Raw genomic sequence first — 21,292 nt, forward strand, 5'->3', positions numbered from 1 at the left:
TACAAGCAGTATCTCAACTTACTGGAAGCTACCTGTACTTACCTGTACAGGTGAGAGGTGTGTGGCAAAGAGCGTTAAGGAACTTGCATTTCTATTATTGACTATTTACAACGCGAGACATAATATAAATGTGTTAGTTTAATTTATTTTTTCTGTTTCTTATCTGCATATATTGGTCCTGTTAGGGTGAGAGGTATGTTGCGTTAATAAACTTGCAATTTTATTACTTCTGATTTATAACGCGAGACATAACATAAAAATGTTATCTTAATTTATCTGATTTTTACCTGTACCTATCCGTTCTGTACAGGTGAGAGGTGTGTTGCACAGATCGTTAATGAACTGGGTCACACCTTGGACGAAAACATTCATAAGTGGATATAAAAATCTATATGTTACGTGATAGAGGATAAAGAAGGCTTATGTAAAGCGACCAGTGGCTAGGTGTATTACCTGTGCTACACGGGGTAGTTGCGTGTCGCACAGAGAGTTAATGAACTTGGTCACACCTTGGACGAAAACATTCATAAGTGGATTATTTTTTCTTACCATAAATTACGTGACATACATAAAAGAAGCGTTGTGTAAAGTTACCTGTTGTTACCGACAGATACCTGTACAGGTGAGAGGCGTTGTACAGAGCGTTCATGAACCCGGTCACACCTGTGACGAGAGTGAGGGTGTGTCCACTGTCTGGTCACCTGGATGTGATGGGCATACAAACTGCACCTGCGAGTGGCCAACCCTTGCCTGACAACACGAGAGACTGGAATCCGTCTTCAAAGACAATCCTGAGCGTTACGTGTGACTGATTAAGATCAATATGCGCTGAACCGGCGGCGCGAAACAATAACAGTTACCTGGATCTCGTGTCGCGTCCCTTGTGTTGAACCAGGTACAAATCACGTTACAAGTCTCGGAGTAACAATCACAGCACGTGGACGAGCGGTGCAGGAAAATCGAGCCCAGATTAATATTACCTCGATTTGATTAAGCCTATGTGTTTTTACGCCCGACCTGACCGTGAAACGCTGTTGTCGTGTAGATTAGATATGCGTAATACAACAGCGAGGTGACCCAGTCAAACGGCTCGTCATTAGATACCAAACCCTTAAGGGAGAACAAGCCATGGCGACTCTCCAGGATCGCGAGTTCACTTTACCTCTGATTAAAAGACAAGGATCGGTCAACAGAATTCCTTTAAGCAGTTCAAATTTAAAGTCCTTGGATCTTGGAGGTATTTCATTCGAGGGCGGAGGCGAGAAGGGGAGCTATGGACACGCGTTGTATGCTGGAGCTGGTGAGATGGAGGATAAGTTTAGTGAGTTTGGGGCGACGGAGTCGACGGCGTCATACGAAGACGACACCACGGAGGGTGGACGACGACGAGCTGAAAGGGCTGCTGAATTTGAGGTGGAGCACAACTGGATGCTTAAGGAAGCTGAGGAGATACAGTATAGGAAGTTCGACTCTATAAAACGTAGGGTGGCTATATATCTTCCAGATGAGGATCCCATAGAGAACATCAACCACCGTCTGGCCGAGATACAAGCGATGGTCAAGCCACGGGCGGAGATGTCCAGTTTCATCAAGGACTTGGCCCCTCAGCAGATGGAACGGATACTGGTAAGTACCGATTTCTGTAACATCCTATGAAACACCTTGGAAGAACGCTGTAGCATAGCCCAGTGGTAAAACGTTCACTCGTAGCGACCAAGAAGTAGGTTTGATTCTTCATTAGAACTATGTTTTAACCATGATGGTACCCCACACCGTGATAGTGGTAGAATATTTGTAAAAGCGACGTATATATTTCAAACTGCAAAGTGGGAGTACATAATCTGTAAACAGGTAACTGATAATGGTTTGAGGTCCTTTTAGAATAATTTCATTTTAGGAGCCGAACCTGCATTTTCGGTGAGATGAGTTAATGCTTCAACCATTGCTTTCGCTAATGACCACTGAAACAGTCAAGGAACAGACTGTTAGTTTTTGTAGACTGATATTCGTGCTTCTTCCCATTTCTGAAGTTGATAACTTTAGTTTTAAAGGAAAAACAATTTGAACATTATTGTTCAATTACATTTTTATATTACAACACAATACATTAAATTACACTGACATGATAATGGACTTGATTCCTAATACATGTTATCACTATATGTATCGTCAGCATTAAGAGGTCAATACAAAATCCCAATATATATTTTTTTCTTTCATATCAAATTTAAGACAAAGTTTCTTTTCATAGCATGAAATATAATATTAAAAATAAGAAAAACTGTGTAACTGTTTTGAAATTATTCGTTTTCGAAAAGCTGAATTGTTATTGCAATGTCTCCAGTTGTATACCACAGGTATATGAAAATACAAGGCTCCACTCTGTGGAAACTACTAATCCTTTTATCTGCTAACGATAATCGCTTAGTACAAATCAGATCAACTTTGTCTCGAGTAACTCAATGTGACTGTCAGATTATATCGCTCGGTGCTATCCACCACTGGCCTTTTTAACCTTTAGGAAATACCTGGCTTGGAAAACGTATAATCAATATCTGATTGATAAGTGATTGGTCCTGCCAATCAATTGATCATCTGAGTTATAACACCATGGTACAATGTAGGTGGCGGGGTCTGTGGTATTCAGGGTTCATACCTAGCGGTCAGAAATAAACATAGACTAAACGGCTGGCTGGCTGGTTGAGTAAGGACAAAATATTACGAGTGAGTGAGTGACTGACTGACTAATTGACTGAGTGAGTGAGTTGGGTTTTAAGGCCTCTTTGAACGGTATTCCAGTAATATCACTACAGATTTCTGCAGAATCCGGAATTATGTTTGTGAGTTTGTGTTTAGGTATGTTATCATACTGAGAAGAAATTGACCTACACAGATAAACACTTACAAAATACATGTATATTAAAGAGTATAGAAATAGTTTAAAGTATTACACGAATTATATTATTGTAAATCGACGAAATCAATGCATCATTTATGAAATTATAAATCAGTTTAACTAAGACTTTCACCTGTAAAGATCCGGGTTAATTGTAGTTAAGCAACCTATGCTTGTCGAAAGGCCGACTGACGGGATCAGATGGTCAATCTCGCTGACTTGGTTGATGCATGTTGTCGTATCCCAATTGCGTAGATCGATGCTCATGATATCAATCACTGGATTGTCTGGTCCAGACTCGCACAAACTAACTAGGTAACACTTTACCTGATTCATAGTTCATCGGATATTGGTTTGGAATTTTGAAATAGATATTTTGATAAAAGTTCTCTTTTCCACATACGCTTTGATTTCTTGTAAAATGTACTGTTTTAACCAATAGTGTCGAGACTATTGATTCACATTTTCTGCAACTTAAAGTAACCCTTCACAAATCCTTGCATATTACGAGTATATATGGATTTGTCATCAACCAGTTTCATAATTATAGAATAAATGATTGATCCTCAAAGATACTGAGGGAGAAATAAGACATCACATGAAAGCACAAGTGTTCCTATATTTTTTTCCAAGTTTCTTCACAAGCTGTGCGATGCAACACTTGTGAAGAAACCTTGGAACAAAAATAAAGGAAAACTTGTGCTTTCACGTGTTCCCTTATTTTTTCCCCCTCAGTATATATAAGCGAAGTCAATTTCATATTTCCGTCGAATGGTGATATTTTGATCCAATTATAGATACCATGAAATGGTACACAATTTGGCAAAATATTTGGGTTATCATCGATATTGCTGTGAATATAGACCGATGTATAATATAAAATATAAGAGATATTGCACTTAAATAGGCACATATTTGTACGAGTAAAATTGGTGTGACAAAAAGAAATGGACAAATAGTAGGATATGTATAATATTATTTTATCTATATAAAACAGTCAAATGAATTATCTATCACTTGCCTTCCTAATGCAATGTTTTAGGGAATGAATGGGGGTCTTGGGCCGTTTATATCGGCGTGAATAACCAGCTCACCGCCCCTGTATTCTAGGGCTGTAACGATGCATCGAACTATCGATGGATTGCAATTGTTGAGTCTCCGATAGCAATTAATCAATGGTAGAAACGAAAAACTATCGATGCATCGATAGTATGTGTGACTATCGATAGTTTAGTGATTGACTTCCGTTGATAAATTCGCAACGCGAAATACAGGATGTTTGGGTGCAGACTTGCAGCTTCATTGAGTTTATGTTTTAATTGTTTACTTGATCTGGGTTTCAAGTTTCTTAAAAGAGACTGAAACTACTTCAACTTGTCTTTATTTCATTTAAACTATACATTCATTTGGGAAATGAAAATTATTGCAATAGTATTGCCGCAATGGTTTAACGTCCCGCAATAGACTATCGCTATCAATAGTATTGCCGCAATAGACTATCGCTATCAATAATATTGCCGCAATAGACTATCGCTATCAATAGTATTGCCGCAATAGACTATCGCAATCAATAGTATTGCCGCAATAGACTATCGCTATCAATAGTATGTTGCAATAGACTATCGCTATCGCAATAGTTGTTGCCCCCTCAATAGTGAACCTGCCTGGCATGGCGACTTGACAGTCAATCACTTTGGCACCAGCGGGTAGCCAGATGGTTAAATCGTTCTGAAATACCTATCTTGTTATAAACACACCTAAAACGAACCATATTTTTAAAAATTAGAACCATGTAGAAATTTTCTTTGAGTGATATATTCTATGTTGGATTAGTTCCCGTGTAGGTGAAAAGTGGAAACTAACTGTACCGTAGACAAAGTTTGTTGTATGTGTGCGACCACGCCATATAATGACTTAATAGGTACAGCCTCTAAACGTCAGTACTGTAGACTGACTCACTCACTCACTGAGTTTGGCTTTACGCCGCTTTTAGCAATATTCCAGCAACATCACGGCGGGGGACACCAGAAATGGGCTTCACACGTTGTGCCCATGTGGGGATTCGAACCCGGGTCTTCGGCGTGACGAGCCAACGCTTTAACCACTAGACTACCCCACCGCCCCCAGTACTGTAGAGTAGTAATGTAGTGTGCAATATACTATTGTACGAGATATGCCTGATATATATAATACATATTTTAAAATATGTCGTTGATATTAGAGAAATCAGTAAGAAACGTGGAGGTGCAAGATTTTCATTACATTTAATTATTCTGTGTGTTCTTTGTAGTTACTTATGTAAGAATGTTTCGCTAACATGCTCATGCACTGCATGCAGGTTGAATTTATTGTTGAGTAGGTCAGTGGTGACGCGGTAGTTTTGTTGCTATTTACACAGTTCATCGAAACACTGAGCAAGGGTGTATTGTTCCCTGGTGAGTGTCATGAAAGTGTCACACACTGCATGGGTATCATTGTGAACCCGTGAAGATCCGGGTTACTATTTGTCTTGAGCGATCCATGGTTGCCGGAAGAGGCGATCGGGATCGGGTGGTCAGGCTCGCTGACTTGGTTGATACATGCCATCGTATCCCAATTGCGTAGATCGATGCTCATGCCGTTGGTCACTGGTACAGACTCGATAATTTACATACCGCCGCCATATACTGGAATATTGCTGAGTGTGGTGTTAAACAATAAACAAGAACAGGAAACAAAGATGTCATTGTGCAAAGACTGGTTCAAATCTGTATATGCGCTGCTTCACCTTTATATTAGTTAACAGTAGTGTTTGGATTTCTCTTTGTTATATACATGTGCTTGACTTTTATTTGCTATTTCATTTTCTAATTTCAAACAAACACAAACACGAAAAAAATAAAAGAGCGATATAGCACCTTACATGTTCCCATTTGTAACAGCAGACTCAAATTCACAATTTAATGTACGAGTTACATTGATGGTAATACACTTATTGACCAGGAGTCCCCAGCACCACCTACCCCTACCCCTACCGCTCTCTTCAGTCCCGGGACAGCCGCTCAATCAAATGAGAACTCATAAAACGTTTTAGAAGCCTTCATTCCCCAACAACAAGGAGGCATGAAAAACGAGCGTATTGGTTTCGTAAGGCATTATCAAGGCCTAGCGTCGGCTTATATTAATGAGCTTATTCCCGATTCATTTATCACGTTGAATGCTAGACAAACCCTGGGAGATCAATGGAGACAAAAACCTTAAGTTGTTGTTATGCTGACAGTTTCCGATAGCGCGGTATAAAGGGCAATAGCGTCCGCGTCGTGTTGGGGAGACACCTGACACTGTACACAAACTGTAGAGAGTTGTGAATGAGTGAGTTGTGTTTTACGCCGCTTTTAGCAACATTCCAGCAATATCACGGCGGCGGACACCAGAAAATGGGCTTCACACATTGTACCCATGTGGGGAATCGAACCCGGGTCTTCGGCGTGAGTTAGTCTGCGAGGAAGCCTGTACTTCGAAATACGATCTCTGATTCTCAGTGATTTTATTTTGTAAACTTCAAATTCAAGATTTAAGAATGATAACATTACCGAGTGAGTGAGTTCAGTTTTACGCCGCTTTTAGCAGTATTCAAGCAATACCACGGCAGGGGACACCAGAAATGGGCTTCACACATAGTACCCATGTGGGGAATCGAACATGGATCTTCCGCGTGACAGGCGAACCCTTTAAGCACTAGGCTACCCAACGACCCCTTCACTAACCGGACCCCAGCATGGCTTGAAGCAATGGCACTGCCAGTACGTTCAGCCTCACACTCCAGTTGTACAACCGAATAGTTACAGTGTTAACGGGTCGAAGCACAAATTCCAGCATACCGATATCGAATCACAACATCGCTCCCGGGGTATTTATCGAATTACAACATCGCTGTCGGGGTATTTATCGAATCACAACATCGCTGTCGGGGTATTTATCGAATCACAACATCGTTATCGTTGTGTGTATCGAATAACAACATCGATATCATCACATTTATCTAACTGCACCCCCGGTTTCAAAATATCAAGTTCGATTTTTTTCAATATATATTTATTTCATCAAGATAATTATCTAAATATTTGCAGCATTACCGTAGATATTTTCGCATTGCTTCAATATAATCGGGATAACTAACTTGGACATTGCTACTCTGTAATTTGGATGCAAAGATATCGGAATCCTTACCTTGATAGGCACACGACGTCCATAAAATGTTCATTAGATATTTGAAACGTAATCTTCTATACGATACGTGTCCTATAATTGTTTTATATATCACAGAATAATGAACTATTAAATCTTAAAGGGTGATACTGCATTCGACATAACAGAAGTACACATATACTAGATTAAAGGTGTGCCAATGTCAAGTACAGCGTCTCCGTCACGTGATCGATTCCCATATGCGCGGACACGTGTATAGAACAACGCTGGTCATACAGTGCTGTTTTACTAGAACTGACCACAGTACACTCGGAGACACTTCCAGTGCACCTACTAACCGTCTTGTACCATACGCTGTGAATGAGTGAGTTGTGTTTTACGCCGCTTTAGCAATATTCCAGCAATATCACGGCGGCGGACACCAGAAAATGGGCTTCACACATTGTACCCATGTGGGGAATCGAACCCGGGTCTTCGGCGTGAGTTAGTCTGCGAGGAAGCCTGTACTTCGAAATACGATCTCTGATTCTCAGTGATTTTATTTTGTAAACTTCAAATTCAAGATTTAAGAATGATAACATTACCGAGTGAGTGAGTTCAGTTTTACGCCGCTTTTAGCAGTATTCAAGCAATACCACGGCAGGGGACACCAGAAATGGGCTTCACACATAGTACCCATGTGGGGAATCGAACATGGATCTTCCGCGTGACAGGCGAACCCTTTAACCACTAGGCTACCTTCACTAACCGGACCCCAGCATGGCTTGAAGCAATGGCACTGCCAGTACGTTCAGCCTCACACTCCAGTTGTACAACCGAATAGTTACAGTGTTAACGGGTCGAAGCACAAATTCCAGCATACCGATATCGAATCACAACATCGCTCCCGGGGTATTTATCGAATTACAACATCGCTGTCGGGGTATTTATCGAATCACAACATCGCTGTCGGGGTATTTATCGAATCACAACATCGTTATCGTTGTGTGTATCGAATAACAACATCGATATCATCATATTTATCTAACTGCACCCCCGGTTTCAAAATATCAAGTTCGATCTTTTCAATATATATTTATTTCATCAAGATAATTATCTAAATATTTGCAGCATTACCGTAGATATTTTCGCATTGCTTCAATATAATCGGGATCACTAACTTGGACATTGCTACTCTGTAATTTGGATGCAAAGATATCGGAATCCTTACCTTGATAGGCACACGACGTCCATAAAATGTTCATTAGATATTTGAAACGTAATCTTCTATACGATACGTGTCCTATAATTGTTTTATATATCACAGAATAATGAACTATCAAATCTTAAAGGGTGATACTGCATACATCATAACAGAAGTACAGATGTACTGGATTAAAGAAGGTGTGCCAATGTCAAGGACAGCGTCTCCGTCACGTGATCGATTCCCATATGCGCGGACACGTGTATAGAACAACGCTGGTCATACGGTGCTGTTTTACTAGAACTGACCACAGTACACTGAGACACTTCAGTGCACCTACTAACCGTCTTGTACCATACGGGTCCCATGCGGAATTGTCTCGCTTCATCGACTGGACGTTCCATTATCTTCAAGCCTGATTCATCTCAATATTCTCAATCTACGTCAATGAAAGAGTTATCACCAGCCGTTATCTTAATTAATCAATTAATATCATTCCCTTGGCTGACCCGCGTGAGTGACTATTGCGTGATGGACAATGCCGTCTCACTAGCTGTCTATACGGCAGCATGGCTGGTGGGGTTAGTGCTACACACACCGGTGCTCCTGCTTTGAGTGAGTGAGTGAATATGTTTTTACGCCGCTTTTAGCAAAATTTCAGCAATATCACGGCGGGGACACCAGAAATGGGCTTCACACATTGTACCAATGTGGGGAATCGAACCCGGGTCTTCTGCGTGGCGAGCGAACGCTTTAACCACTAGGCTACCCCACCGCCCTCCTGCTTTGAGAGGCAACGATTCATTCCTGCTTCTCTAACAGATTAGATTAATTGTAATATATTTTCTTTATTCAAGTCCGTAACTTTTCCTTACATATTCACCATCGTTTAAAGGCAAGGGCGGTGGGGTAGCCTAGTGGTTAAAGCGTTCGCTCGTCACGCCGAAGGCCGGGGTTCGATTCCCCACATGGGTACATTGTTTGAAGCCAATTTCTGGTATATTGCTGGAATATTGCTAAAAGCGCCGTAAAACCATACTCAGTCAGTCAGTATAAATTAGCAGCAATGATATGAAGAAGAATATATTTCTGTAGCAGTTGTCTGAAAATATATCAGACATGCCATTACTTTCCGTCATGAAGGTTTACTTATTAAAATGCAACTTCTTACATGTGTGGATGTACATAGAATTGGTCGATGCTGGTCGTTTGAGCCGTCTAAGTGAATCGGGTGTCCAGGCGTGGACACAGGATCGCTGCTTTAAACATCGGACACATATTCCATTCAAGAGATCATTACAGCTGACGTGTTTGAGTACGCAATGTCTCCGGTTGACAACCATTGGACGTACTCTCTTCAGGATTTATGACATATTGATAGCACTTGGAATACCTATCACCTGGCAATATGTTCAGTGTGTTGACTAGATAGACATAGCACATCAATGTAAACAACTATTTGACAGCATATTAGTGTGCGATCTAAGAGCTGTTAAAATGAGATTGTGTGAACCAGCTCTTGAAACCTTAGTAATCTCGCTGGCTTGGCCGAGTTAAATGACAAACTACAATCGAAATTGCGGAGTGCGAATGGCTGAGTGTTTTAATGCCGCTTTGGACAGTATCTAAGTTCTTGTGTTTTGGACATTTGCGATCAAGGAGCGGTTGCTGTAAAACCAAGGTGAATTAAGGATGGTAAATATTATCAGCGGATACTCTCACAGCTAAGGGGCACCACTCTGCATGGTTGCTCGTCTTAGGTCAGCTTTAGGGTGACTTTGTTTGTTCTTACGCTGCACTTTGAATAATATTTCAGTTACATATCAGCACCGCTCCTTGATCACATGTTGACTGACGGAGTTTGGTTTTACGAATACTTTTTTAACGGTATTTCAGTTATACCACAGCTCCAAAGAGATACGGGTCTTACACGATTACCACTGTGGTGATAATCCACGTTGTGTTTCCAGACCTAGGAAAGTAATCATTGTGAATCTGGGACTCAAACTCACGATCTACAGATTCTGGCACTAATAACTCTGATTTAGAGGAAACTATCGATATATACCATAAGGCTTGAAGACTTTCAATGACACCTGATCTAAATAACGTGAATATATGTTACAGAAGGTGACAAACACGGACGTGAAGAAGATACGGGAAGAGACGCGCAAAGGATGGCGGGTAAGTAGAACGGAACCTTGTGATTCACAATACGCTATGTGAATGAGACGTACAGCCCATGTGCGTTGATAACTGAGCATTTCGGTTAGTGAGGAGTTGCTCCATGTTTACGTAAATCAAGTCTATTGCCATTGCCTTCTTTCTCAAAATGTATCATTTACTTGTACATGATATAGGAATACTTCTTTAGACGTCCCAATAGCGCAGGTCGATGCTCATGCTGTTGATCGCTGGATTGTCTGGTCCAGACTCGATTATTTGCAGACCGCCGCCATATAGCTGGAATAGTAATATAATATATTCTATAAAATAGAATAGAGTGCGGCTTAAAACTAAACTCACTCACTCACTCTTTAGACGTAGGATTGAAAGCGTAATAAAACATGCAACTAAAGTATATATATATATCCGTTCTTTAATCACACGGGCCTCGATGTTGATAGTTTGCATCCATTGTAGTGTAGTGTTTGATAAACTGAAACATAAGTGAAAACTGTAATAATTATCTACATGAACACCGTGTTTGCAGCCCCAGGACCGCCTGGCCTATGCCATCAATGTAGTGGGTCTAATAGCACGGTCAGCGGTCCCCAGGAGAAGGTATGTGTGAACTATGTGTTATATACCCTTATATGTATGACCTATATATAATATACCGTTATATGTATGACCTATATATAATATACCGTTATATGTATGACCTATATATTATATACCGTTATATGTATGACCTATATATTATATACCGTTATATGTATGACCTATATATGATATACCGGTATATGTATGACCTATATATAATATACCGTTATATGTATGACCTATATATTATATACCGTTATATGTATGACCTATATATTATATACCGTTATATGTATGACCTATATATTATATACCGTTATGTGAAAAGATCATTGTAAAAGGAAGCAACTGAGCGATATGTTGTTTAGTATTGTTTATGAAATATTTTCAATGAATGGTAGAGTGAGGAAGATCAAGACGCAGACAGCGTGCATTGTGTGTATGTGTGCGCGTGTGTGTGAGAGAGAGAGGGAGGGGCGGTAGAGAGAGAGAAAGAAAAAATATATCGATAGTGAGCGGCTATAACGTCGCATAGCAAAAGAACTATTACATATAATGTGGACGAAAGACTAGTATACTTATGGAGAAGGTCTGGGCGTATATTTCCCTTAGCTGTTATTCAATAAAGTCATGTCAGTTATTGTAATTGTGCAATGTACCTGTTGTGATTTGGACTTTAGTTGACACGGAAATAAGGTCAGTTTAGTTGTTCCGGATAAACTCTGATATTCTTCACCGTTTAATTTGCAGGCATTTTAACGACCAGGACCCAGAAGTGTCAACTTCAGTTCTGAGACGGATGCGACGGAAACAGGGCACCAACGGCCAGCAGAAAACAGCGTTCAAATCTAGTGTTAGTAAATGCTCATTGTTCCAAATTAATCTTAGCACAAGTACAGACTTCAGACGTTGAGCTACGATTGATTAAAAAAATACGGTCCACATGTTTTCAGCCAAGTAATGTTTTGTGAACGTTTGTAATGTTGTTGGTCAAATCGATTTGTTAGGTATACTTTCTTTTGACAGTCAGTATATATGTTATAGCTGAGTTATGACGGTCGTGGTGGATTGAGAGCTTTTGAACATTTAACAAAGCGATTCGTAGCGGTATGATTGTAATCCCAGTTTAACATTGAGCTACATGAAGTCGTAGTGCTTAGATTGCTTGTGAAACAAGGCCTGTGGGCACTTTCATGTTACATGGTGGAGGTGATGGTATTTGAGCAGTATGAAACCCTCTTGTTTTGTGGTAGGAAAGCCCAAAGTGATGCAGGTCACAAATGTTTACCAAGTTGCTGAAACCCACTAGCACGAGTATGGAGCTAACAAACCAAGAGATATAATCAGAGTGACGCTCGGATTCGAACTCATTCTTGCACATTTAAAGAAGGCATCGTCTCCAGGCGAAGCGGTGGGGTAGCCTTGTGGGTAGACCGTTTGTTCGTCACGCCAAGTACTCGGTTCGTTTCCCCATCATGGATACAATATGTGAATTCCATTTCTAGTGACCCCCACCGTGATGTTGCCAAAATGTTGCTAATAGCGGCGTAAAACCATACTCATTTACTCTTCTTTAAGCGCCATCGGCGAATGTCCAAGTCGTGCCCCTCTCCCCTGTTGATGGCCACTTTAGCCTTGACATTTAAACAGCTTATTTTTCTCTTTTGTTTCCAGCTGAGCTTCGACATGCAGTTAGCTCTTACAACACAACCCGAGTACAGAACAAACTACCACTTGAAGAGAGTAAGTTTGGAATCACATTTACTTCATTGTTTCATGTGCGAATTTTCTTAATTTTTAGTTGTTGTTTAGCGACACATCAGTATTCCAGCTACATGGCGATGGTCTGTAAATATTCATGTCTGAACCAGACAATCCCGTGATTGTAACCATGAGCGTCGATGTACGTCGATATACGATGACTTCTAACAACCACGTCAGTTAGTCTGGCCATCCGATCCAATAAGTCGCTTCTTACAATAAGCATAGGTTGCTGAAAACCACAGGTCTACCATGTTCATAGTTCACTGTTTACATGTTGGTTTAATTAGATCTAATTTATGCTGACTAGTGTCCATAACACGTCAACGTCATAAAATAACCAGTCTCGATAATCTGCCGAAATAGACTACATGTGGCGTAAAAGGCAAATTAGGGATGAAAGTTTTATGTGTGTATTGAACAAAATTCACTCACTTAAAATTTCGTGAGCATTTTGAACACTTCCACGATGGTGGCACCAAGCCTTTGGGGTCTTCAGCTACACTGAGCCTGTCCATTACTTCATACATCTTTGTTGATCTGATTGTGAATTCAAAGACGCTTCTCTGTCTCTGTAGGTGTCGTGGGTGCTGCGCGCCACTAAGGCCTTCAAGCACCTGTTCCCGTTGGAGATGGAGAGGGAGTTGGCCCGGGTTGTCGCTTATGAGAGGTTGGCAGAAATACGTGTGCCTTGTCACACACCCTTTTTATATAAATTGAAAACAGTATTTAAAAAAATATACTTGAAAACTGAATTTGACCAAAATAGATTTGGTTTGTTGATTAACGCCGCACTAACATGGCGTCGGTGTGTAAATCCTAGTAATCAACAGCATGAGCATCGCACTCAGCAATATTTTAGGCCACCAGCCCATACAAGCTGAGAGTTACTACATTAAGACATGGTTAATGGCGTCGGTAGAGAGAGCTAGATTGCGTAGGGTGGTCAAATAATCGAGTCTGGACCAGACATATCTCAAAGGGTAAAATGTAGTAATCAACAGCATGAGCATCGATCTAAACAAACCTGTCCTATATTTGACAAATATATTTCTGTTACACTTAAAAGTAAGTTTAGATAAATACAGTTCAGGTTGTAATAGAGTTTTAATGGGATACCATGACATGTGTCAACCAAGTCAGCGAGTCTGACTACCCGATCTCGTTAGTCGCTTCTTACGACAAGCATGGGTTGCTGAAGACCAATTCTAACCCGGATCTTCACGGGTCCGACCAAAATAGAACTTATATAAAAGTTGCTAGGATCGAAAACAGCTGCTCAGACACTTCAGATGTAATGTCCAAAACACAACTATTATATCCGTACCAAAGAGACTGACAGATAGTCGAAGAAATAAAGTTGCCTAATTAAACTGATTTATCTATATCTAGCCACTTACTGTATATATCAGTCGTAATCTAAGGTTATAACGAACTAGTCTCTTGAGTTCGTCGTTATCAAAATCTTGTAGTTCACGAATATTTAAGTTTATATTGGTTCTTTCCGACAGGACAACCAGAAATTATTGAGAATTTAAAGAAGGTGTAAATCATCCATACTGAGGATCACAGTGAAAATGCCGATGGATCTGGCAAGTAAACAAGAGGGGATGTTGCTAATCAAAATATTGATTAACGGAGTTGTCTAAAATGAAACCAAGCACTTGATATATGGTCGTAATCTTGTTATAACGAACTAGTCTCTTTGAGTTCGTTATAACCTACAATTCACATTTATTTTTATTGGTTCTATATCACAATGTTAGAAGGTTAACGAGCATGTTACAGTGTTTAATACTTATATTACGATATATCCCAGGTACGACGACAATCGCCATATCGCCTACCAGGGCCGGGCCCCGGAGAGGTTCTACTATATCCTGTCTGGCAGAAGTAAGTTGGTTATAAGATGCGTGACGTCATAACGCCTTAGGTCACTGACCTACCCGTACTTCCTTCATGGACTTGAAGACCGCCTCCGCGGTGTAGTGGTTAGAGCGTCCGCCCGGAGAGCGGAAGGTCAGGTTCAATCCCCGACCGCGTCATACCAAAAGACGTTAAAATATGGTACTTGTTGGTCCCTGTCTGGCGCTCGGCATTAATTGGTACAACAAGGACTGGTCGGCTCGGAGTCAGTATAATGTGTCTGAGTGGGGTATTCATGCTTCACTGCGGCATGGTATCTCAGTGGGCTAGCACTATAAAACCAGCTTCAGTCTGGGCTAGTACAAGCAGCCGCACATACACATACACACGCATGCACGTCGTCATATGAGCGAAATATTCTCAAGCACGACGTTAAACCTAATTTCACCTCACCTCATGGACTTGAAAGCCCTAGTGTCGATGAGAAACATCACATTATCATGTAAAATAATGTTTTACAAAACTTTTACAAATTTTCCAACCTTTTGGCGTCGATGGACACCAGAAAAGGGCTTCATAATAGTGACTAGTAATAAACCCTTTCTCTGTCGTCTATATTCCAGTACAACGACTACGTGAGTATCGACTGACGTCAGGTTGTATAAACAAGTCCATGGGTTTCCTCAGCAAGGGCATGACGTCAAACGTGAGTACTAAATATACGTAGTTCCATCCTCGTACATCGAGGGTATGTTTCTGTTCGTTCCGAGTACTACTCTTAATTCAGGCAGACTGCAGGGTTTTACAACCACTATATCTAGGGCTTGCTCTTTTATTTTACGAAGTAGAAGACAATGCAGTTTCATAGTGGTGACATAATACCATTTATTAGTTTCTACACGAAACACTAAAAGACGTCGATAAATGTTCGGTTACCGACATACCGCCTACCAATTAATCTCTTAAATGAGAATATCTATTTTTAATTCAACACCTTTATCTCGAAAAAAAAAGTACAAGAGACTTTTCTAATCAATAAGCTTTCGTTCCTACACATTAAAGGGAAATGCCATTTTACTAAAGACAAAATCGAAGCCTCGTTGTTCCGGTGCCTATCCCACAGAAATCGGACAGATTGAGAATTTAACAAATATGTTCCGTGTAAAACAGCCATCATCCACAACTAACGTGGTTTTAGCTCGATAATGAAACATGGATTGTTCATTTTACGATCTATCTATCTAACTTCATTCCGTGTCCAAGTTTCTTCAATCCTGATATGGGCTTAGCTGTATTTGTGTTGGGAATTGGTTAAAATCTAATGGAATTGATGATTGGTCTATTATACTTGTTGGTCCCGATCGATCATCGAAAATAATTGGTTAGCGTCATTTATCAAATGTTCCAGTGCTTATTTGTGTAAATACACACGATATGAGCGAAATATAAAGTAAAACTCAAAAACCTGTAGTAATTTGGGGGTTTTGCAATTGCATAAAGTCCATTTGCAAATTTTGCATATTTAAATGATGGTTAGTATGTTAGGAACACATATTTCCTGGATTCTTTAAGATAAATTCAATCATGACTTGGAACGAGCTTGTACATGTAGTGCTTATGAAATGTAAATTTAATGACACTGACAAAACCAGCTTTGTGAACAATATTGTTAATGCAAACAAGTGTTCAAAGATTGGTCGTGTTCGATTATGAGAAAACATGTTCGATTGCTTGGTCGTTTAGTCACTGAGACCAATCTTCGATTATTTGAATTAATCGGACCACCATTACTTAGCTGCACGGTTATAATGGAACTGTGCTGTCTGGAATAACGAGGTTTTCACTTAGTATGTATAGGAACGTATGTTAATTAATATTACAAGGGAACTTCTTTCCTTACCCTCGATTCTTTAATCCGGACATGGGATTAACTATATGGTTTTAATGGAACAGAACGGAATAACAAGATTTCCAATAGGTAATATGTAATAGGTATACAAGACATACCTCCTTCGGTAGTTGAACATGCTGTTCATAAAGCAGTAAAAGTCCCAAGAGAGACACTTATGAAAACAAAAGAAACGAATACAGAGATGGACTTTCTTCCATTTGTTTGTACCTACAATCCTAATAACTGTACAATTATGCCCATTATAAAAGCAAATCTTCCAATTTTGTATAAAACTGATACTATGAAAAAAGGTTTATCAGTCAGTGTAACAAAATGTCAAACACCTCGATGCGGAAATTGTTCAATCATAACTGAAAACTGCAAATTTACATTTTGTGAAGGCAAACTATCTACTATCAAAACCAACATGAACTGCCGCAGCAAAAATGTTATATATGTTTTATTTGTTTTATTCGTTTTGTTTGGCAAATCCATTAAGCAGACGCAGGGGACAGCATGTAGTTAATCTGTGCGGTGGACCATACCATGTGTTGTTTTAAGCTGTAGTTCTTATGGGAGGATACCTTCCACTTAGTCACATATAGTCACATACAGTATATGTAGCATCTTTGTTCCTTGGTTTTCAGCCGGAGGATGTGGAGAGTACATTCCCCAGTGAGTTTCACCTGGTTTCCAAGGGACCCGTTGAGGTGTTGATGCTACACAGAGATGTGAGTAACCCTAGCAACATAGTACATGACTTTCGTAGACTAACAACTAGTCTCTGAAATGAACATATTAAGTTCATTGTAACAAAAAATAAAATATAATGAAAGGGAGCCCTGAGACTTTCTTCATTTTCAGAAGAAGCTGAGGAAATCTAGACTTGCCACATTTTCTAGACTTGCGTGGGCTTTCTTGGATATATTTGCTTCAGGGTCTGTATGACAGACTAATGACTTTCGATGCTAACAGATACCCGTGTCAGAGCAGTTTTCAATGATAATAGAAAAAACTCCGAGAACCTGAATACGCTCTGGAATACGTAAGGTATCCAGGTATTGGCAGTATCTGGATGTTGATCATCGTTGAGTATGTGTACACGGATAATGTTCTTTCTGTACGTGTTTTTATCTGAACATTAACGTTGCTTCAACAGAACAATAAACAGAACTGTTTTTCTTTCAGGATTTCATCCGGCTTCAACACACAACCCAGAGCCCACCTATAGACTTTCTATGGTAGGTTCTCGGTAGCATACCTGTAGCATACCCGGAGCATACACGTAACACTCCTGTAATATTCCCGTAGCATACCCGTAACATTTCAGTGATACTAATGTATCACACCCGTAATATTCCCGTCGTATACCCGTAAGACACCCGGAGCATTCCAGTGGCATACACGTTACACTAATACAACACATCCGTTACATTCCGTATTGTCACCGTAACATTATCGCATCATACCCGTCATATTCCCGTAACATTTATGTGTCACACCATTAACACTGATGTAACACACCCGTATATTCCCTTAGCATAGCCGTAACATTCCAGTGGCAAACCCGCAACACTAATGTAATACACCCGAAGCATTCCCGTACCACACCCGTAACATTTCAGTAGCATGCCTGTTACATATCTGCCAATGTCCGTAATGCAAAGAAGCCAATGGTCAATTCAAGTCAAAACATTGATGACACAACAGTCTCGTTTCCTGCTGACTGGGTTCCGTCCTATTGCGCAACTTCGTACAATAACCAGTACAGAATTTTGAGACCAATTCATTCAACTGGATACATAAATATTAATCAGTATTATTTGATACATCTAAGCACCTGTATATTGCAACACTACGCTCCTTCTAATCCTTGCAAACACGTCGTGCAGCGTGCTCTGTCGTACAGCGTGCTCTGTTAATCGTGGAAATCTCAAAACGAGGCTCTGCCGCTAGAAAGTTTGGCGGTCTGGTACGGACTTGATATTATATCATTCAGATTGTGCGTTACAAAACTACACTGAATAAGCGCAAAGAACACATAACAGGTGTAACCAGTGAGCCAGATGAATTGTGAATCATTTTACGACCTCATCAAACAGGGGCAGTCTGTGACGTCTTAGTTAAGGTCATGCTGCCTACACCTCGCCATAAAATATAGAAATACGATGTTATTAAAGTTTAAAATTAAATTTAACTTGTAAATACCATTTTCTTATGAAACAAGAAATTGGAATTCAGTGTAACCATAGTTGTTTGTGGTGTCTCTTTTCACTTTCACTCGAGAAAATTCGCATCGGCTGAAAAGTAGGTCATTGTCTGAATAGGTTAATGAGACTCATGTTTCGGTTTGGAACCTGTTATTTTGTTGAAAAACTCCTATAATTTGGTTACCGAGACATATCATCACAGTCGTTGAATATTCATGATGTAATGTTTCACCCACAGGTCCCTGGACTTGTTCAAGGAGTTCCCCTGCGACCAGTTCCTACACAACCAAGAGGCCATAGAGTTCACTTACTACGGGTAACAACATGTCTCTTGACTGCTGCCAAATAATCGTGTCTGGACCTCACAGTTCAGTCCAGAGTAAAATGATGCTAAATGAACCAACCTGGTAGACAGTGTGAGTGTGAGTGAGTTGGGTTTTACGCTACCTTTAGCAATATTCCAGCAATATCACGGCGGCGGTCACCGGAAATGGGCTGCACACATTGTACCCATGAGGAGAATCGAACCCGGGTCTTCGGCGTGACGAGCGAACGCTTTAACCTCAAGGCTACCCCACCGCCCTTGGTAGACAGTGAGTGAGCTGGGTTTGACGCCGCCAGCTGTATCGAGTAGCCTAGTGGTTAAAGCCAGTTACGCCGAAAACCTGGGTTCGATTCCCTACATGGGCACAATGTGTGAAGCCCATTCCTGGTGACCTCCGCCGTGATATTAGTGGAATATTGCTAACCGCTCCTTAAAACCATACTTACTCACTCACTCACATCACAGTGGATCAATTTGATGTTTGCGGTCTTAGACATCTGCGGCCTTCGTGAAACCAATAAACACTGGTTTGGTGCTCACAAACCTAGAAATATAATCGGGGCAAACCTTCATTCGAACTCGGGATCATAAGTTTCTGGTTTGCCTAAGGGTGTTACCTCTGCGCAGCTAATTGACCTGTTTACTATAGATAAAGTCATCAACATGTGTAAGTATATATATGGAGTCAGAATGCAGCTTGCCCACAATTCACCATGGATTTACGTATATATATGTCTGTTTCAGTCAGAATCGAGTCATAGCAAAAGATGCCCACAATTCACCATGGATTTACGTTATAAAGTCGGTAAGTAGCATAATGCCTTTAAGCGGCTTTGAACAACTATCAGTTATGTCACAGCGTGTCAGCTTAATGTTGGAGGAATCCATGCCTAATGTGACCAGGGCCCTCTTGCACCTGCCACTACGATAACCTAGCATGATAGTCGTAGCGCTGGAATCGCTTCGTGCAAGTGGGCCAGGGGAATCTGGAGCTCGAACCCACCATCTTACATGTCCGTCATGCGTAAAAGGGATACCGAATTGCGCATGCGCTGCATACGACCAGGCTTGTGATAAAATCGAATTCGGGAACACATTTTCCCGCCACATCAGCGGATCCTGTCACAGTGATTGCTATGTTATAATTTACCATTTGACGCTTTTTCTGCAACATTTCAGCCATATGACGGTGGTTTCAATTCAAATCATGAGTTATCGCCCCTTGCTTCAGTAATCTTATTATTAAACCTATGATTAATGTAAATATCCTCGATTGTCAAGGGTTGTATTTCTATTCTGTATTTATATAAATACCCGGGACCCATTCACCAATAGATCGCCTCCGTGGTGTAGTGGTTAGAGCGTCCGCCCGGAGAGCGGAAGGTCGCGGGTTCGATCCCCGGCCGCGTCATACCAAAAGACGTAAAAATATGGTACTTGTTGGTCCCTGCCTGGCGCTCGGCATTAATGGGTACAACAAGGACTGGTCGGCTCGGAGTCAGTATAATGTGTCTGAGTGAGGTATTCATGCTTCACTGCGGCCTGGTATCTCAGTGGGCTAGCACTATAAAACCAGCTTAAGTCTGGGCTAGTACAAGCAGCCAGAAACACACATGCATGCACGTCGTCATATGAGCGAAATATTCTCAAGTACGACGTTAAACCCCATTTCACCTCACCATTATGCAACATGGCTTCCTTTAAGAAGTGTCGTAACCTTTTAGCTCTCTTATCGTTAACTTAATACATATATTGTTTCGTTAGTTCATTTTATCGTTGTGTCATTCAAATCTCCAAACGAAGGTCTGATTCCAGATATAACCATTGTTATAGATTACGGATATGCATTTGAACCTCGCTTATCCGAACATTGGCGTTTTCTCACATTTTGTCCGGATAAATTAATTTCCGGATATTTGAATCTCGTCATTCACTTCAATATCTTAATCTGCGGAAGCAAAAAGCCCTCTATGATATATCAAGCGTGTGGTTATTCAAGTATTTTTCGACGTTAAAATATTCATGGCGCAGGTGATAAGTAAGTTGGTTAAATAGGAGAAATGTTGGCTTAATTATCACTAGACACAATGATTTACCATTTATATTTTGTTGCCTCCTCTATTGGGCATTCTTTTAGATTCAGATATAGATAACCTTTGTCTTTTCTTGTAAATTAAGAATGATATAGTATCAAGGATGCACACGC

The 21,292-nt window shown here is 40.5% G+C and overlaps 1 protein-coding gene across 1 annotated transcript in view; it reads left to right on the forward strand.

The window, feature by feature from the left end:
* Positions 1-650: 650 nt before the first annotated feature.
* The window catches only part of LOC124280215, a 30,602-nt gene continuing 9,960 nt past the window's right edge, over positions 651-21,292 (forward strand). Inside the window, 12 exon segments of the mRNA XM_046716111.1 lie at positions 651-1,626; positions 10,395-10,451; positions 10,981-11,051; positions 11,784-11,886; positions 12,708-12,776; positions 13,373-13,464; positions 14,614-14,687; positions 15,284-15,366; positions 17,199-17,282; positions 17,740-17,792; positions 19,000-19,077; positions 19,831-19,891. Of these exon segments, the coding sequence (XP_046572067.1) occupies positions 1,129-1,626; positions 10,395-10,451; positions 10,981-11,051; positions 11,784-11,886; positions 12,708-12,776; positions 13,373-13,464; positions 14,614-14,687; positions 15,284-15,366; positions 17,199-17,282; positions 17,740-17,792; positions 19,000-19,077; positions 19,831-19,891 (1,323 nt within the window). The 5' untranslated portion in view covers positions 651-1,128.

The sequence above is a fragment of the Haliotis rubra genome, unplaced genomic scaffold, assembly GCF_003918875.1.
Source record: "Haliotis rubra isolate DU_JTF1 unplaced genomic scaffold, ASM391887v1 Scf262, whole genome shotgun sequence".
NCBI lineage: Eukaryota > Metazoa > Mollusca > Gastropoda > Lepetellida > Haliotidae > Haliotis > Haliotis rubra.